The sequence below is a fragment of the Pituophis catenifer genome, unplaced genomic scaffold (assembly GCF_029215685.1).
Source record: "Pituophis catenifer annectens isolate HBS135680 unplaced genomic scaffold, rPitCat1.0.hap2 SCAF_9, whole genome shotgun sequence".
NCBI classification, from domain to species: domain Eukaryota; kingdom Metazoa; phylum Chordata; class Lepidosauria; order Squamata; family Colubridae; genus Pituophis; species Pituophis catenifer.
In genome coordinates, this window is record NW_027256889.1 from 14,148,636 (window position 1) to 14,167,939 (window position 19,304).

The following is a 19,304-nucleotide window of genomic DNA, read 5'->3' on the forward strand; positions in this document are numbered from 1 at the left end:
TGTAGACTCCAAGGCAGTGAAATCACGACTTTACCATGAGCCTCCCATATGAAAAAAGAATCTCTAAAATTTGCCTTTTTGTTCAACTTCCATTCTCTACATATAGAATAAAAGACTACACTTTAGAGGTACACACACATAAAGTAACCACTGGGTAAAATAATACTAATAGCAATATTTTAATACCATTATATAATAATGTAACATTCATACACTGACTAAAACATTTTAAGTCAATTAAAACACCTATTTTGCTCAATCAGATACAGAAATACAACTTGGCAATAAACATGCATTTAGGTTTAATTAGTGACTCGAAATATCAGTAAACTTTTTAAAAGAACAGTGGTACTTAATTCCCAATCTACTATGCAACAATCAAGCAAAAGGGACAAGGTAGTGTATCACATGCAATTTCTATTATCCGTAACTTTAAAGGTGCAACAATGTTTTTATTTATTTTATTTTTTATTTTATTTTATTTATTTATTTATTTGTCAGGCGTGTATAACAGATATAAGTATAAACATGATTATGAATACATGAAATGGATACGAATAAATGGGGTAGGCACGTTGGTGTGCTTATGTATACCCCTTACAGTCCTCTTAGGAATGGGGTGAGGTCAACAGTAAACAGTCTAAGGTTAAAGTTTTGGGGGTTTCGGACAGAAACCACAGAGTCAGATAGTGTATTCCAGGTATTGACCACTCTGTTCTTGAAGTCGTACTTTCTACAATTGAGTTTGGAGCGGTTTACCTTAAGTTTATATCTATTGTGTGCTCGTGTATTTTTGTGGTTAAAGCTGAAGTAGTCATTGACAGGTAGGATATTGTAGCAGATAATTTTATGTACTACTTTTTTTATTTTATGTTATTTTATTAATTTTATGTATTAGCAAGGCTCAAAGATGCCTGTAGTATATTCCAGTCAGTTCCTCTCATACCAATATCAAACCTCTTCACCTTACACCCAATGTCATTCATTCCTGACAACATATCAAACATTAGAACCCACTGGTTGCTTTAAAAAAAAAAGTTAATCAGATTCCTGGGGTCAATTATAAAGTAGTAGTTCCTCCAAATAGTTATTTTATGAGTGCAATTTTTAAAACATGAACTTTGTAATTTAAAAATAGGGTGGATTTATTTAGGCTACTATAGAGAAAAATAGGGTGTTCTATCATTTGAAAAAAATACAATGAATCAGGACAATCACATTCCCTCCCCCATATTAGTTTTAATACAGGTTTACAATTAAGAAAAATAATCAGTAAGATATAAATTATCTGGATCCGTTCCAGTCGGGCTTCAGGCCTGGGTATAGCACAGAAATGACATTGGTCGCATTGGTTGATGATCTCTGGAGGGCTCGGGACAGGGGTTGTTCCCCTGTCCTGGTCCTATTAGACCTCTCAGTGGCTTTTGATACCATCGACCATGGTATCATGCTGCACCGGCTGGAAGAGTTGCGGTGGTTCTCCTCCTTTCTCTCTGACCGGTCTGTGTTGGCAGGGGGGCAGAGGTCAACCCCGAGGCCCCTTGTATGTGGGGTGCCACAAGGGTCGGTTCTCTCGCCTCTTCTGTTCAACATTTATGTGAAGCCACTGGGCGAGATCATCCGTGGTTTCGGGGTGAAGTACCACCAGTACGCTGATGACACTCAGCTGTACATCTCCACCCCGGACCACCCCAATGATGCCCTTGAAGTGATGTCCCGGTGCCTGGAGGCTGTACGGATCTGGATGGGGAGAAACAGACTCAGGTTCAACCCATCCAAGACCGAGTGGCTGTGGTTTCCGACATCCCGATATAGTCAGTTAGTGCCATCACTGACTATTGGGGGCGAGTCGTTGGCCCCCACGGAGAGGATCCACAACTTGGGTGTCCTCCTGGACTCACAGCTGTCTTTAGAAGAGCATCTGACGGCTGTGGCCGGGAGAGCATTTTATCAAGTTCACCTGATTCGCCAGTTGCGTCCCTTTCTGGATCGGGACTCATTAAATACGGTTACTCATGCCCTCATCACTTCCCGCCTGGATTACTGCAATGCTCTCTACATGGGGCTCCCCTTGAGGAGCACCCGGAGGCTCCAGCTGGTCCAGAATGCGGCCGCGCGGGTGGTTATGGGAGCGACGTGGCGCTCCCATGTGACCCCCCTCCTGCACAAGTTGCACTGGCTCCCGGTGGTCTTCCGGGTGTGCTTCAAGGTTTTGGTTACCACCTTTAGAGCGCTCCATGGCCTAGGACCGGGGTACTTATGAGACCGCCTTCTGCCACCAGTAGCCTCTCACCAACCAGTACACTCCCATAGAGAGGGGCTTCTTAGGGTGCCGTCAGTCAAACAGTGTCGACTGGCGGCCCACAGAGGGAGAGCCTTCTCTGTGGGAGCACCTGCCATCTGGAAAGAGCTCCCCCCGGAGATACGGAGGATCACTGATCTGCGCGCTTTCCGCCGTGCCCTTAAAACATTCCTATTCCAGCAGGCCAGCCTGGCCTAACCTCTTTTTTAAATTGTTTTTAAATTTTTTAAATTTTAAATCTGTCTTATAATTGGGGTTTTTAAATTTTGTTTTCTGAGCCAAATTATTTAATTGTATTTTAATGATTTTTTTAACATTTGTATTATATATATTTTATCTTTTGGCTGTTCACCACCCTGAGTCCTTCGGGAGTAGGGCGGTATATAAATTCAATAAATAAAGAAATAAAGAAATAAATATACTTACATCCACAGAACACTCAAAAATTGCATCATCCAGTAAGGTAATCTTGCAATGCATGCTATTTCGGGGTCGTCTTACAGTTTTGGGAGCACTTTTTAATTCTTTTTCCACCTTTCCCTTGTTTTCTTTTTTTTCACCTGTATTGGAACACTCCACCTGCTCTTTTTCTTCCTTAATTTCAAGATCTATGTTCTCTGGATCTTGATCCTGATCTTCTCTCCTATCCTCTTGAGCAGGCTGAAATCATTAAAATATTCTAACATAAATAAAACATTTCCCTGTAATGTGTGTTTATATTTGTATTTTATAAATCTTGATAAAACTTTTTTAAAACTGGGACACTCTAGCTGAAATTCACAACCTGCATTGGGGGAGGAGGGAGACTTTTTAAATAAAAGGATACATGCATATGCTGGGAATTGCTACTTAAATGCCATTGGTTTCCAATATAATTTAAAATGTAACAAAATACATCCTCCATAAATTATACCTTAAAGATGTGAAACATTTCCCAACTTGAACCTAGTTAAATAAACTTCTTCAAAATTAAGTTGTAAAACTTGGGCTAATTATTTTATATGCTGCCTACTGCCAAATGGCTCTAAGAGGTACCCACATAATCAGTAAAAAGCATAAAGCAGCAGCATAAAAAGTATCTTAAATTCCTATGCAAATGAGGGGCATGCCTCAACTCCAAAAGAAGTTTGTTTTCAATTATGGCTGGATCACTGAAAAAGCAGACATTTTGTGGATGTTAGACATACCCATGTTAAAGCCAGAATTTAAAACAGGATGGGGACAACTACAAGTATCTTTGACACAAGCTTTGTGCACCTTGAATTGGAACTGGAAGACAGTATAGCTTTTTCAATATTGGTGTAATAGAGCATTTATATTTTCTTGGGAATAAAATCCATGAAAGTCCCAATAAAAATATATTCTGTTTTAGTTAAACTAAATTACTAAATAAACTATAATAAATTAAAGTCATATACACAATATTAGGAGGAATCTCCCTAGAAATCTAAGCAGCTAGTAAATATTACATTTACATGATATTTACCTGAGTTTCTGCACTGCTGAGTGAGTGAAGATCTAAAGATGGATCAGTCCTAAGTTCAGGTTCAGGAGCTGCTATTGGGGCTTTCAGCAAAATCTCTTCATTGAGATCAGCTTCTATATCAGTCTCTTTCTGGAGTTCTTCACCAAGTTCTTTTGTTCCTGCCCCGTTGCCTTCTTCTTCCGATACCTGAGATTTGGGCCTCTTGAGAAGTGATGAAAATAAGCGTGACAGGCCACGAGTTTCAGAACTGCATTCTTTGTTCTTACTCTGGTCCTCTCGGGTGGGTGTGTCACCATTGGATGCTTTCAGCTTCTTCTTGGACGGATTATCCCCCTCGGGTGCTTTCTCCACAAAAGATTCCTGGGGATCAGTTTCAGTAACTACCTCCTCCTCCTTTGGGGGCTGCTGTTTAGGAGTCTCAGACTCTGCCACTAAACTCTTTTCAGTTGTCATGTTTCTAGTGGCAAAAATTAAAAGAAACTTAAAGACATGAAATATTAATATAAAACCACATTTTATGTTAAATAGCTACCTCATTTTTCTTAATCCAGAAAAAAAAAACCTAACATTTATAATTTATAAAATTTCTCTTCCAATGCATCATTTTAGTAAGATAATGTGTGCTGTATATTTTTAATGTACTGGACGTGAATTCTTTGTGATTACAAAAGTCAGTTTATCAGGTACAAAAAATAAAATCCAATGCAAAATTCTAAAACTTAAAATTTAAGCAAGATTGCCAAAATTAACCTTGAGAACTTTGTTGTGTACTACATGGATTACTCTCAAGGCTTTCTAAATGCTTCATACTTATAAAACAAAACAGTAGTCTACTTGAAGATGGTTCACCTGCCACTAACACCTACGGGAATGAGTATACTAAAAGTACAATGAAAAGTCATAATAGGCTAATCAAAGGCATGTAAATTGGGTGTTCTATATTACAAGACCCACTATTTTTTTTGCCACAGACAGAACTCCTCAAAAGACAACTTAATGCACATGGATTCCCTATTTATATATTATCTGAAAACTAGTGAACTATGTTACCAATAATAAAATCAAATTTTGGGCGGTAATATTATACAACAAAAGCCAGTTATGCATCTTTCTGACCATCTTATTTCTGCCATCACTTTCTCTTCCTACTAACTTTGATACAGGGGAAAATCCAAGATAATTATGTCTCTGGAAAAATACATATCAATATATCTAAAGAAGAAGAAATGCAGCTTTCCTTCATCTATTAGACTCAAGTACATTAGGTAGATGAGGAGAAATTATAATAATTGATATTATTTTAAAAAATCACGTTCAAGCTTCAAGTCCAGATCAAAATGTGATATGAAAACACAACAGAATGCAGAAAGTGAAAGGAGCATAGCCATTTGCAAATAAAGAAATTCAAAACAATTTTATCAAACTTGGAGATCAATGTAACTTGGAGATCAAACAGGTAATCAATGACTTAAGAATTAATTTACTGTATTTGTCCAGGGAGAAAGTAGGGATGACTATTTCTACTGATTAGATGGATAGCAGGTAAGCAACAATACTTTGTTCTGCAAAAACATCCCTCAAAACAAGGTGTATCAATCTGGCTGCCTCTTTGCTTTAGTATCCTGTTCTGGAGGTTAGAATGAGACATCAGGTGTTCATTCACTTCCATATCTTAGTCTGAAGGCTCCTAAAAATCTCCTAAAAAGATTAAGCATTATATTGGCCTCTGCAGCTACTGAGGTGGAATTACATGGAGACCTTTACTATGTAACATGAGGTCTTGACCTGCCTAGAAAACATTTTTTTGGATCAAAACTATTAAGGCAGAAGACAGAAATTGGTTCCATAAAACAGACAAGCAAATATCTGAACATATTCTATCCACTATTCGAAGTCCAACATTCTTATGTATGCTTTAATTGTGTCCCAAAGGTTTTGAAGCGATGTCTGTTCTTTAGTGTTTATTTGTAGGAACATTTTAACCTCTTTCTCAATCATCTGTATATATTCCTTATCTTTTATTATTCCCGTATCCATCATCCACCTCCTTTGCTTTCGATGTCCTTTCCATATTATTTTAATGGGGTTATGATCTGCCCAGGTGTTCGCTGCTATTTCGATATTTTTAACCTCCTCGAAGTCCAACATTCTATCTACTACTCTATATCTCATCTTTTGTTCTACAGAAGAACGTCAAACAATAAAAGCTAAATAAAATATACAAGGCTGAACAAAACAACCCCTTTTTTTCCCCCTTTACAAAATAATTTATGCCTTTAAGCAATGTAATTTTATCCCATCATACTGAATGCTACTGAAATCTAACAAGCTTTACAATGCTACCTATATGAAACTATACATATTTCAGGGGAGAGAAGAAAACAGATTATCTTTCAAGTTTCTAAAGAAAGGATTTTCTGTTGGAAAGCAGCTAGTTTATCAAGTGATACCATGTTTAGCATAACTATAAAAAAATAAGGGTTATATAATTGTAAATTCTATATAAAATCTTTAAAGCTTTAAGAGTCCAAATTTCAGTCCTGAACTGGAGCTGAGAAAATTTTTCACCAGATAGGGCATTAAATAACTCCATGTGCTTCTAATTAAACTATTGCTACCTAAGTGGGGGTAAAAACATACATTTTCAAAATTTATATTTTAGCCTTAAAATCAGAAGACATATTTCTTTTGATCACTGTAAAAGCATTTGGAGGATTTACTATACAATAATTGCAAATTTCAGTGCTGATTTTCTAAAACTATTAAAGAAGAATAATTTTCAAAAATATTTCAAATAAAAATGTTTGCAATTTGATTCTTCAGATTTTAACCTCATCCAACTGCATTAGTTGCCAATGTTAATTTTCCTATGTTATAATTAAATAATCCAGTGGTGCATTCCATAAAAAGTGGTTTGAAAATAATATAGAACTGTAATATTATAAAATGAATGCTGTTTATACTTTAGAAATTACACAGCAATGTAGAAGCTTAAAACCATTTCAGGAATACTATCCCGCCAAGCACAACCATAGCTGTTATGCTGACTCCTTCCCATTCATCTTGTGCTTAATACAGATATGTTTATATTCCATAAAAAGAATGAGAAGAAACTGAGTTATACTTTGGGCTATATGCCAAAACAACTTGGGAAAATACCAGCCAAAAGAGAATGTTTTTATAAATTCCTCTACCACTCAAGCTTTGAAGTGGAGAACCAGATATATGCTTACGTGCAGCCACAGCCATAATTGTTTTTTTTTAAAAAGTAAACAACATAATCCCAGGAGGGGGGATATTTCCCATTTTAAATATGGACATAGGACAACGTTTGTTTGCAGATTGTTTATAGTGGTGTGGTGTGGTGTGGTGTATTAATGAGATATATATCTTTCAAACAAACTCCACCTAAGGTTTCAGTTACGTGAATGAATGTCTCCATGGTTTCCTGAGAATTACATTAAATCACAACACTTTCAAATAAAGATAAGGAAAAATCCTGAAGGATGCAGAGATAGGCATGCACAACTATTTTAGTACAGATACTCCTCGAATTACAACAGTTCATTTAGTGACCGTTTGAAGTTACAATGGCACTGAAAAATGGTTAAGACTATTTTTCACACTTATGACTGTTGCATCATTCCTGTGATCATGTTTTACATACAGATGCTTGACAACTGGTTCATATTTATGACGGTTGCAGTGTCCCGGGGTCATGTGATCACCTTTTGCAACCTTCTGACAAGAAAGTCAATGGGGAAGTCTGATTCATTTAACCATGTTACTAAGTTAACTGCAGTGATTCACTTAACAAAGGTGACAAGAAAAGTTGTAAACAGGGTAAAACTCATTTAACAAATTTCCCACTTAGCAACATAAATTTTAGGCTCAATTGTGGTCTTAGGTCAAGGATTTGCTGTATATCCTGTCCTTATTATACTCTTTTCTGAACTTTAAAGTGCCTAAATCAGATCAAAGGGCTCTCTCTTTTCTAGTTTGAAATTAAAATAAAAGATTTACTTTTCCCATTTTAAAATGGTATATACTTTTTATTTAAATTAAATAATTATGGAATGAATAATGCTAAAGAGGCGAAACTGAAGAAATATTTTTGCTCTGTTTGTGGTGTGCAACTTGGTTATGTTCCTCAAGTTCACTCACTCTAACATCAGTGAAGACCCCTATAAATAATATTAATTAATCTAATAGTATCTCAGTCTGGAATAAATTCTCTCAGATACTATATTCTTGCCACACTGATAGCCAAGATGCTAGGTTTTGATAGTGTAAACTTTGGTTTGATGGAGGTTGTTCACTGTAGTGTATTTCTCTTTGTTCTTACTGGATTCTCCATTTTGGGATTCTTTTAATGCAAACCGGGTTAATGAAGAATGACTTAATAAAATACTGGCTCTCACTAGTTACTCTATTACACTTCCTTCATTATATATTACAAATACTCATTTATGAAATATTGAACATCTCTGATCATATAATATTGCATATTTAATATTGTAAAATATAATGAAGTGCCTTTTTATTTCTGTACTGAGCTTTCAAGAAAATAAAAAAGATTATGTGGTTCTTAAAGGATAAAAAATTGCATATAAAAAGTAATCCAATTAGAACTGGGCCATTTTATATTCAATAGCATATATTGCACTGTACTTGAGATTTTTTTTTCTAGTTATGCTACAATGAAAGCATAATGAAAGCATTCATCTGTTTTCTAGTTGTCACTCAGGTTAATTATTTAAAAATGTTCTACTGAATTAAGATTCAGAATGTTCAGAAAAACAGAGTGGGAAGGGACATTGGAGGTCTTCTAGTCCAATCCCCTGCTCAAGCAGGAGACCCTATCATTCCAGATAAGTGGCTGTCCAGTCTCTTCTTAAAAGTCTCCAGTGATGACAAGGGCTTAGATATTTGTATATAAATATTCATAATATAAATATTCATAAACAAACTATTTTTAACCAATGCGATTTTTCTTTTCATTAAAAAACTGCAGATTTGGAAAACTGGCCTCTGAGTATTAAATATAACAATTAATGTAGCAAAGACAACGGGAAGTAAAAATATGCCTAACCTTTGAAATGTTAGACCACACCCATTTCTGATGAAGCAACACAATTATGTTTATCTTTGAAGCTGATAATTCACAAAGAAAATGTACAACAGTAATACAAATGTACAGTAATACATTTTTCTTCTGATTGTGTCCGATTCTTGGAGACTGCCTGGACAAGTTCATGTGGTTTTCTTGGCAAGGTTTTTCAGAAGTAGTTTGCCTCCTTCCTAGTCCTGAGAAAATGATCAGCCCAAAGTTATTGGCTTTGTGCCTACGGTGGAACTAGAACTCACATCTCTTCGTTTCTAGCCTGACACCTTAACCATGACATTAAACTGTCTCTATATTTAATCAACATATTATAGAACACAAAATCATTTCTATTATTCATTTATCAGGCTCTATTAAACATCTATTTATGGCTATTTAGAGTCTAATATAACACTTAGAGAGGCCATGTGATCACTATTTGGGAAATTCCCAGCTGGCTTCCAATAAGCAGTCAATGCCAGGAACAGGATTCACTTAACAATCATATGATTCACCCAACAACTGCAGTGATTCATTTAACAATGTGACAAATGGGTCATAAAATCAGGCACAATTCACTTAACAACTGCGCCTTGCTTACCAACAGAAATTCTGGTCCCCACTGTATTTCCTAGAATATAATTTTGAAACCTTAACACTATAATGACTAGGCAGTTTACCTAGAAGCATAAAATATAGATAAATGATCAACACACATATAAGATGAGTTGCTAACAGCAAGACTATTTGTTTTATATTACACAAAAAGGGCTATAAATTGGCAGAGATATACATGAATCTATGAAGTCTATGAAACAGAGATCTTAATCCCTGAACTGCATAAACTTTTAAGACAACTGAAAAGACTACAAGTAGTCCTCAATTTACAAAAAGTGGGACTAGAAAATTTGTTAAGCAGTGCAGTTACTAAGTAAGCATCATGTGACTACATGATAAATGGAGATCATGTGAACCCAGGAGGCTGCAACTATCATAAATACAAGTTGGTTGTCAAGCATCCAGTCACAATCACATGAATGCAGGGATGCTGCAACAGCTGTAAGTCACTTTATCAGCATTATTGTAACTTTGAACAGTTGCTAAATCAATGATTGTAAGTCAAATACTATCTGTTAAGTGGTTTAGCACTGATAAAATTATTGTATCAATGGTCATTCAATTATCCTTCACATTTCATAACAAAGCATTATTGTTAAATAATTTCTCCAAGAACTACTTTCTATCATTCAGATTTTTAAAATTCTCTACCATTTCTTATGGTGATAGTTCATAGTTTAAACAGGGGACCAGTATCCCCTAACCTTTCTAATATAAATATATTATTTATATCAATTTTAATAGTATTTGCATAATCAAGGAGATATTTGGGTTATGTTTAAAGTTTGCTCCTGACATCATAGAAAAGAATTGAAACACTTATGGATGATGCTGTAAACCAGACAGAGTTCCTTGTAGTAAATAACAAATGTAATAAATAAGCAAACAAATTTCAGAGTGTTTGTACCAACTGAAGTTTTCAGATGCTCTCCAATTACTGTAACACACTGAAATAGTCAAAATATGCTACTAGAACATGAATATATGCAACTAAGTTGTATTCCATAGTTGTAAATTCATCATCTATTAACTTTAAATGCTATCAAATCTAAGTCTATCATTTGTCTCATTGGCAAAGTATTTTAAGTAGGTCTCATTGTCCTGGAACATTTATTTTCATATTGCCTCTGAATTTGGAGTGCCCTAATACCTTAGTAAGAAAAAAAAGTATTTTTATACAGTCCTTCAATTATGCAATTTCTTATTGGTTTCTTCATTTCTATTAAAATACAAGATAACAAATAAGTTATCTTGGAGGATAAGTTACTATCAGGCACCATATCTTTATTTGTCCCTCGTCTGTTTAAACTTATTCCAGTTCTCCTAATTTGATATTTATGACATCCAAAGTCTCACAACGTTATTTATAGGCCCAGTCAATATTGAATACTCTACTAGTATACAGTTGTAGTGTTGAAAGACTATAGTTGGAATACTCTTATTAACTCAGGATTACATTAAACAAAACTCTGACAGCTGCCACAACTGATAACACTGCCAGTGAATTTAAGACAAACTGGGTAATTTTTTAACCCACTGACTGTTGGGGAGGGGAATCTTTCCTGAAATCAGAATTGAAATACTTCATCAAATTAAGGTTAAATTATTTAAAAATAACCTTTAAATCCAACAGTCAAAATGTTCATGGCATATAATGAAGTGAAAGCCACAAATTATATCATGCATTTAACATTTGTCTGGAATGTCTATGGAGATTCTCAGTCATCTAGATCATGGTTGTCCCAAAGGTGTTTTTCAAAAGGCAATTGAATTGTTTTTTCCATGAAGACATTTTGCTTCTCATCCAAGAAGCTTCGCCAATTCTTTGGTTTGGAATATTTATTATATAATGCCAGCTAAATAACTACAGTAAATGCAGTAGGACTGTTAACAGACTATAAACAACACAAAGCAACTGTACTATCATCAAAAATCATTTGCAATAAATAGGTATACAAGCTTAAATCTTAGTGATTTCACAGAACAGTCCATGTACTTTGGAAGTGGTTTGTCACTGACTTTATCTGGGATATTTATACTTCCCAGGTTATGGCATTAATCCATTTAAGTACTACCTTTGCCTAACTTTCTGAGAGCAGCTAAATTCAACTACATGTGGCTAATGCATGTAGTGCTTTATCAAACTAAATTTAAGGCAACCATAGCTAAGTGAAAACTCACTAGAAGGTTTTTTTTAAAAAGTGATCTGGGCACTTTAATTTTTAACTGATTAGTTTCTATTACAGTAACCACAATATGATTTTGCAATGAAAACAATACTTGTAAATGCAAGAAAGGCAATCATATAATATAACTTGGTTGCAGTTCCATATATCATCTCACTGTTAAAGTTTGTACATCACAATCTTGCTTAAAGAATCACTCACCCTATTTACTGTAAGTGAAAAAGAATATACATAACTCATTAATATTTATCTCATTAAACAACTTAAAAGCTTTTTTCAAAATCTTCCATCTGGTATATGATCCTCAGACCTGAAAAACTTAAATGTAGACAGAAGAAATCAAGCTAAATTACAATAAGTCATATCTATAAAATACCCCCTTTAACATATATAACTGAAATAGAGACCAACAAAATGCCTATGTAGATGCTCAGTCATCCAGGTCATGGTTGTCCCAAAGGTGCTTTTTCAAGAGGCAGCTGGACTTTCTGGCTTTTCTTTGAAGATGTTTCGCTTCTCATCCAAGAATCCATGGTGGGGAATGGAAGGATTCAGTCATCATCCAGTCAGAGCTGAAGAAGCTTCTTGGATGAGAAGCGAACCGTCTTCAAAGAAAAGCCAGAAAGTCCAGCTGCCTCTTGAAAAAGCACCTTTGGGACAGACCAACAAAATGTTTTCATGCTGTATTTAGGACTAAGATGTATGGCAATCAAAGCAATGTAGTTTCAGTTAACATTAAACAGAATTAGGGTATGTAATCATAGAGTATCAGTAGGCCTTTATTGTTTTTATTTTGAAATCCAGAACCTTGCTGTCAAGAGAAATAACCAGTCGAGCTCCAAGGAACGGCGTTCAGTTCATCTCAGTATATGCGAGATTTCCTGTACCTGATCAGCTTTGTCTCTCTCTGTCCCCCCCCTCCCCAAAACGCTTACACAACTGGAGACGGCCCCTCCCCACTTTCAAACTCGAAACTGTCACCGCTGTATCTTTGGTGCCATTGCAAAAAAAAGAAAGAAAACCCCAAAAAACGAAGATCTAAGAGACAGTATAAAAGAGGGTGGGCTTTAAATCCAGACCACAAACCGACTGACCAGGGATATAGCAAAGGGAAGGGGGAAAGCGCAGGAGGCTATCGCGGAAGCTAAACCCGCCAGCTCGCCTTTTAATCTTTCAACCTCGTCTCTCTTCTTCTCTTCCCCCCCCCAACCACCACCGACATTCGCGCGCGCGCTCTCCTCAACCCAACGCCCTCACCTCACTTGAGTCACACCGTCTTCCATCCCATAATCCCCTCCCTTCCTCCGGCCCGAGAGGCTGCCAGGCGGGCGCGGAGACACCGCTCAACACGCTTCTCTCTGTCCCCCCCCCCACCCTCGAGACAGCCCCCCCCCGCTGACGAAAAGCGCCCCCTTTCCTCCTTCTCCTCCGTCCGTCCCACACCTTCACTGCACCACCTCTCCGTACCGTCTCCCACCATTACCACCACCCCGCGGCGCAACGAAGCCGGACGCTTCTTCGGCACCTCAGAGCGAGGGACACGGCTGTCGCTGCCCTCGCGCGGCCGGGCAAAAGGCCAACGGCCACCTGAGCGCCTCCCGGGGCAGTCCAGGCAGCGGCTCCGCCCTGCCCAGGAGAGAGAGAGGTGGGGGGGGGGAAAGACCAGGTCCCTTCTCGCGCCTTCGCCAGTCCCTCAGCCGCCCGAGTCAGTCAACCCGACCGCCAGCCGAATGGCTGTGGACGGCCAGACAGATAGCCGTCTCTCTCTCACTCACGACGCACCTCGCTGAGGTAAAGCGGGGAACGAGAAGACGAGGGACGGAAGTCGCTTGCGTCGCCGCCTCACTTGCCTGACGCCTCCCCAGGTGGAGGATGCTTGGACACCGATAGCCTTTCGCGAGGGTGCCGGCAAGTGGTCGAAGGCGCCCCCCCCCTTTTTTTTTCCCCTCAGACGGTCTCGCTGCTCGGCTGGCTCGCGTTCAATCGCGCTCTCCCTCTCTCTCTCTCTCTCTCCCCTTCACCCACCTTTCCTCTCCCCCCTCCCGCTCCATAACATAGTAGTAAGTTTCTATTGGCGGGGAGAAGAAGGCGGAGTTCCTCAGGGGCTCAACCATTGGCTCTCGGCCGCGGAGAGGGCGGGAACCAAAGCGGAGCGAGAAGGGGAAGAGTGGGGGGGGGAGAGAGAGAGAGACGACTGTGTGGTGGTGAGGACGAGGGAGCGCGGGACGCGCGGGGGGCTTCGTGGGAGACGCAACGGCAGCGGGAAGGAGGAAAAAAAAAAAAAAAAAGCGCAAGCGCGCAGGAGGAGAAAGGCGGGGGGGGGGGAGAGATAGGTAGCGAAAGAACGCGCCCGCGCGCGAGGCTCGCGCCCTCTTCAAAATAAATGAATCCCAACGGCCATCTGGGTCAGTTTATGAGGGGAAAAAAAGGTGCGCGCGCAGGCGCGCTCTCTTATTTCTTCCCCCCCCTTTCCCCGTTTCCTTCCCGCTATGGGAGTTGCAGTCCTTTTCTGTGGATCGCCCTGGGGACTTAACCTGCTTTTTTTTCTTCCTTTCTTTTTTCTTCACATTTTTACCACCCACCCCCGCACCCCAAAATGAAGGAGATGGGGAAGATAACAATGGCTCGTCGGCCCAGACGTCTTTGACCAAAAGGCGGGGCTGCCGTGGTGTAATAATAGTAAGAGCGGAATGGACGAAAGGAAGCGAGGCATCCAATGGAGCCGAATCTCGAGCGCTGCGTCAGATGGAAAAAAAAAAGCAGCTCGGCTTAAAAGCGTTCGCAGGAGAACCCGAACCCCGGTTTACTCAATTAATCCAGTTTCCTATGGCAGTCTCCGCATGCCTTATGCTAATCCCTTGAGCTGCTGGGTCCACTCGACGCAAGTGGTGAAAAGGTGGTGATTATCTAGTCTAGTGAAATGATTCAAGGTTCAAGAAGCAGCCATTAAAGGCCATCCAGTCTGTTTCCCCCCCCCCCCCAAAAAAAATCAGCCTACTGTTTTTTGTTTTGCTTTTTAAATTTTCCAAGCATTTGGCATACAGAGGGGTACACTGCCTCTGAATATGGAGGCTTCCGTCTCTTTGGTTTTTGATAATCCTGTCAGCTCACTGACTCGGTGATCTGCCCTATATCTGTGGCAGTGAGAACAGTCAATTAAATGTTGTGTGAAATCCTTTCTTTTCTCTGCTACCCATCTGATAAGTATCTACCCTGTTTCCCCTAAAATAAGACATCCCCTGATAATAAGCCCAATCGGACTTTTGAGCGCATGTGCTAAAATACCCCCACACCCCCGAAAATAAGCTCTCCCTGAAAATATTTAACCGCATGTGCAGCTGGTCCCTGCTATTTCCTCTCGTTAGGGTTAGAGAGACAGAGCTGAAAATCAGGTAAGATGGCAAGAGGAGACCCGTCTTGTTCCATGTGCCCCAAAATAATACGACATCCCCAAAAATAAGGCCAAGCACTCATTTCAGGGTTCAAAAAATATAAGACAGGGTCTTATTTTCGGGGAAACACGACACTGTAAAAGCTGCCAAGTGGTGCAAGATTGTATGAGAAAATGATCTTTTAATTGCATCGGTTCTGAATTTCTCATACAATCTTGCACTATTTGGTAGCCTTGATAGTACTTAGTGCCCAATATTGCTACACTCACGAGAAATTCCATACAGTCCTCAAGTTTACAACCATTTGTTTAGCAATTGTTGGAAGTTATAACTGGTGGAAAAAGTGACTTACAATCTTCTCACTTAAAACTGATTCCATCACACTTCTGTGGTCACATGAAAAAAAATTGGGTGCTTGGTAACCAGCATATACTTACAACAGTTATAGCACCATGGGTCATGTGATCACCATTGGTGATCTTTTCCAGTCAGCTTTCCACAAAGTATATGGGGGAAGCCAGATTTACTTAAAAACCACAGCAAAAGTTTAGGCAGGACTCACTTAATAACTATCTCAGCGACAGATGTTCCAATCCCAATTGTGGTCATAAATCAAGGATCACCTGTAGTCTGAACAGAGACAGCTTAATCCATTTGCCAGTATCTTGAGAACTACTATATCAACAGTGCTTCATACTATAAAAGGGCAGACCATCCCTCCTATGCATTTTACTTCTGCAAGTTCTTTGAAACAAATATCTACCGCTTTCTTTGCTATGGCATCATAACACAACTTAAACATCAAGCACAGTGAAATCAGGAAATGTTGGCTCTGCATATTTAAGTTTAGCATATGCCTTTAAAAACTTTAAAACTGAAACATGCCAGCTTGCTCGACTGAAGGAGGAAGTTGTAGCAAAATAAGACTTTCATGGGGGAAAAAACAGCTTCTACCACATATTTGCTCTGAAGAGTACTGTACACACACACATTGGGCAGGTAAAGAATGATGCAGCTGGCCTTCCTGCTATAGCAGCAAAAATCTCTTGCATGAGATTTTTAAATTACCCATGTTTCCCCGAAAATAAAACCAGGTCTTATTGTCTTTTGGGTCAGCACTAGGGCTTATTTTGGGGGGTGTTATCCCCCCCCCATGTATGGGAGGCCCATTTCTGCTTGCTCACAATGGGCAGGAGGGTGTGCTAGTATGGATGTGCAGACTCATTAGGGCTTATTTTGGGGGTAGGGCTTATATTAAGTATGTAAAAAAACCCATGCTAGGGCTTATTTTCAGGGAAACGGTATATAGAGGTAGTCCTTAACTTTCGACCACAATTGGGACTGGAGTTTCAGTCACAAGTTATGGTCATAAGTAAATTGGATCTGATTTCACAAGTGTTATGGTGGTCATTAAGTAAACCATGCAGATGTTAAATGAATCCAGCTTCCCCAATGGGTGGATTTTTTTGTTGGAAATAATATTGCAAATCGCAATCACATTACTGCAGGACAGCTGCAACCAGTTGTAAATGCGAGCTGGTTGCTAAGTATTCCAGTTGAGCTCACATGACTGGGTGGTGCAATAATCATAAATGAGACTACAGGTTGTAAATCACTTTGTAGCTTTGAACCATCATTAAACCAACAGTCGTAAATCAAGGACTACCTGTATTCTTCATAGTGTTGACAAATGAAAAGGATGCATCCCTTTATCAGAAAGGCATCTGATGGCGCTCTCTAGTATGTGTCACACTCTCAGCACAGGAGATACTTTACGCCCAGTCATTGAGCACATTTGAACCCCATGGCTTCCTTTTCACAAAAAATGGGTGAAAAGTAATTGTATTAACACACACACATCTAATGCAGATACACCTCCATGCACATATCAACACTGCAATCCAACAAGCTCTTTGTTCCTAACAGCGTTACCAACATTTATAAACAGCATGCCATTTACTACACATAAGAGTTAAAAAAAATTCCAAGGTTCTTAATATGGAAAGGTTATTACAAGGGAAAAGAATTATAATTTTCAATTGGGTGGTGTGTGTTTTTAATCTCCCTTTTACATACAAGGGAAGCATAATCTCTCATACTGGCTTTGCATACTGCAGTAATCTATAAATCAAAGTATATAATGGTTGGGTTGATGCAAGACAGTAAGCCAAAACCAAAATCAATAAACTATGGATTTGTCCACTATGTGAAGCAGGCCTTAGAATTACTATTTTATAGACTGCATGTAGACGCCATATTTTCTCTCTCATGCTTATTTAAAGGCCTCCCCTCATTTTATTCCACCTAAAACCATCATGAGCTCAGAGCAAGTGACTAGCCAAAATCACATAATGAATTTGGTGGTCAAGTGTGGATTTAAGTCTGTTTTTGCTGATTGAGGTTTGACCCCATAACTGTTGTACTATCTCTTTACTACATTCTCAAATATCGGACCAAGGATCTCACTGCAATATTCTCTAATCAATAAAATAGGTATGGTCTCACTGTGGCCTTTCCACGGCAACATCTTTAAACAATCTGCAATTCTAAAGCAGTTCACTATTTCAAAAGCACAGCTTTAGAATTATGGATGTCTTTTAACTACATATGAAAGGTGCAACTTTATGTATACTAATCCAAAGTAAGTATAGCTGACTTTCTATTTGGACATACAGTATAATATTTCCAATTACAGGTAATCCTCAACTTACAATGGTTCATTTAATAACCATTCAAGGCACTAAAAAAGTGATTTATAACTGTTTTCACACTTATGACTGTTGACTCATGTTTATGACAGTCACAGCATCCTGGGATCATCTTTTGTGACCTTCTGACAGTCAGGGAGGAAGCCAGATTCACTTAACAACCGTGTCACTAACTTAACAACTGCAGTGATTCACAATAACAATGGCAAGCAAGGTCATAAAATGGGGCAAAACTCACTTAACAACATAAATTTTGGGCTGAATTATGGTCTTAAGTCGAGGACTACCTGTACAATCTTATACCATGTTTCCCTGAAAATAAGACCCTTTCTTATATTTTTTTGAACCCTGAAATAAGCGTGTGGCCTTATTGCCATGTGCTCAAATGTGTTTATTATCAGGGGATATCTTATTTTGAGGGAAACGGTAAAAAGATATCCAAAGGATGAACATTGTGGTACTGAGTGTGAATGCAGTCAGAGCCACCGTCTTGGGTAGCGTTTTTAATAGTCCATAACACGCCTGCCAACATTGTAACTGGAGTGCTTGAGAAATTTCACTTAAGGAACAGTAGATAGATGCCACTTTTAAATGTGATTACACAGTCAAGGACCTGGATTACAATCCAAGAATTTTTATCAAAGCTATTTCCATTGTAGCACTGAGCTGATCTCATCAAATTTTACAAAACTCAGCAGGGACAGTGCTGAATAATGCTTGGGTTGAAGGCTAGCAGGAAATCCCAGGCCTGGAGGCTAGGCTGAGAAGTCAAAGGAAAAGGCAATGGCAAATCACTTTATGTTGTTGCCAAAATCCTATATGGATGGGCCTGTATAGTTCCCAGGAATCAAACTTGGATTTGGGTGGGGAGGAATCAAGCAGACCATGAATCCCTTTTTTAAAAAATCATTTGAAAGCATAAAAATATAAAACAATCAAACAAGGTAGAATTGTGTGATTGTACAAGCTTGATCCATTTTTAATCCAAAATAAAAGTTTGCTTTAAAATGATGAGATTAAAGCAGTTAAGGAAATGGCTTTTGTTTTCTAGTGCGCCAAAAATCCATGTTGCCTCTTGCATCATGAAGATGGTAAAAAGTCCCTTAAATTAGAAGGGACATTTTCTATAATCCTATTTGAAAGTTTAACTATGCTACAAGTGTGTCTTGTGATCCCTGCAGTTAAATATTACACAGAAGAGAGAGATTTGCCAAGACTGAAAAGAAAGATTACATAAGTAAATGTATTTGGAAAGGAAACAAAACACGGTCCTTTTAAGGATGTATTATACTCAGATATCTTGCCAGAGAAATTTTCACTCTGCTCCAGGTCAACTAATGATTGGAATTATGGCAGGTACATGCAAGATATATATATATATATATGTCTCTTTTCTTCTGTGGTGCCAAATAAAGCACCTGGGCCTATTTTTGTCTGCTGCTATTTCTAGCTTCCAGCAGACAAGACAGGATGCATATTTTCCAAAGGGTAGTTTTTGGAATGTATTT

General features: G+C 38.5%; 1 protein-coding gene across 28 annotated transcripts in view; it reads right to left on the reverse strand.

Moving 5' to 3' along the window:
• Positions 1 to 19,304, reverse strand: part of EPB41 (erythrocyte membrane protein band 4.1) — a 107,133-nt gene that overhangs the window by 49,615 nt on the left and 38,214 nt on the right. For 20 of the 28 annotated variants that reach the window (XM_070949486.1, XM_070949478.1, XM_070949477.1 and 17 more), the window contains exons 2-3: positions 3,789 to 4,226; positions 2,729 to 2,962 (exon numbers count right to left, since the gene is read on the reverse strand). In XM_070949486.1, the coding sequence (XP_070805587.1) occupies positions 2,729 to 2,782 (54 nt within the window). In that variant the 5' untranslated portion in view covers positions 2,783 to 2,962; positions 3,789 to 4,226. Of the gene's footprint in view, positions 1 to 2,728; positions 2,963 to 3,788; positions 4,246 to 13,478; positions 13,509 to 19,304 lie in introns of those variants that run through there. The other 8 variants (XM_070949480.1, XM_070949494.1, XM_070949484.1 and 5 more) reach the window with 2 other exon arrangements.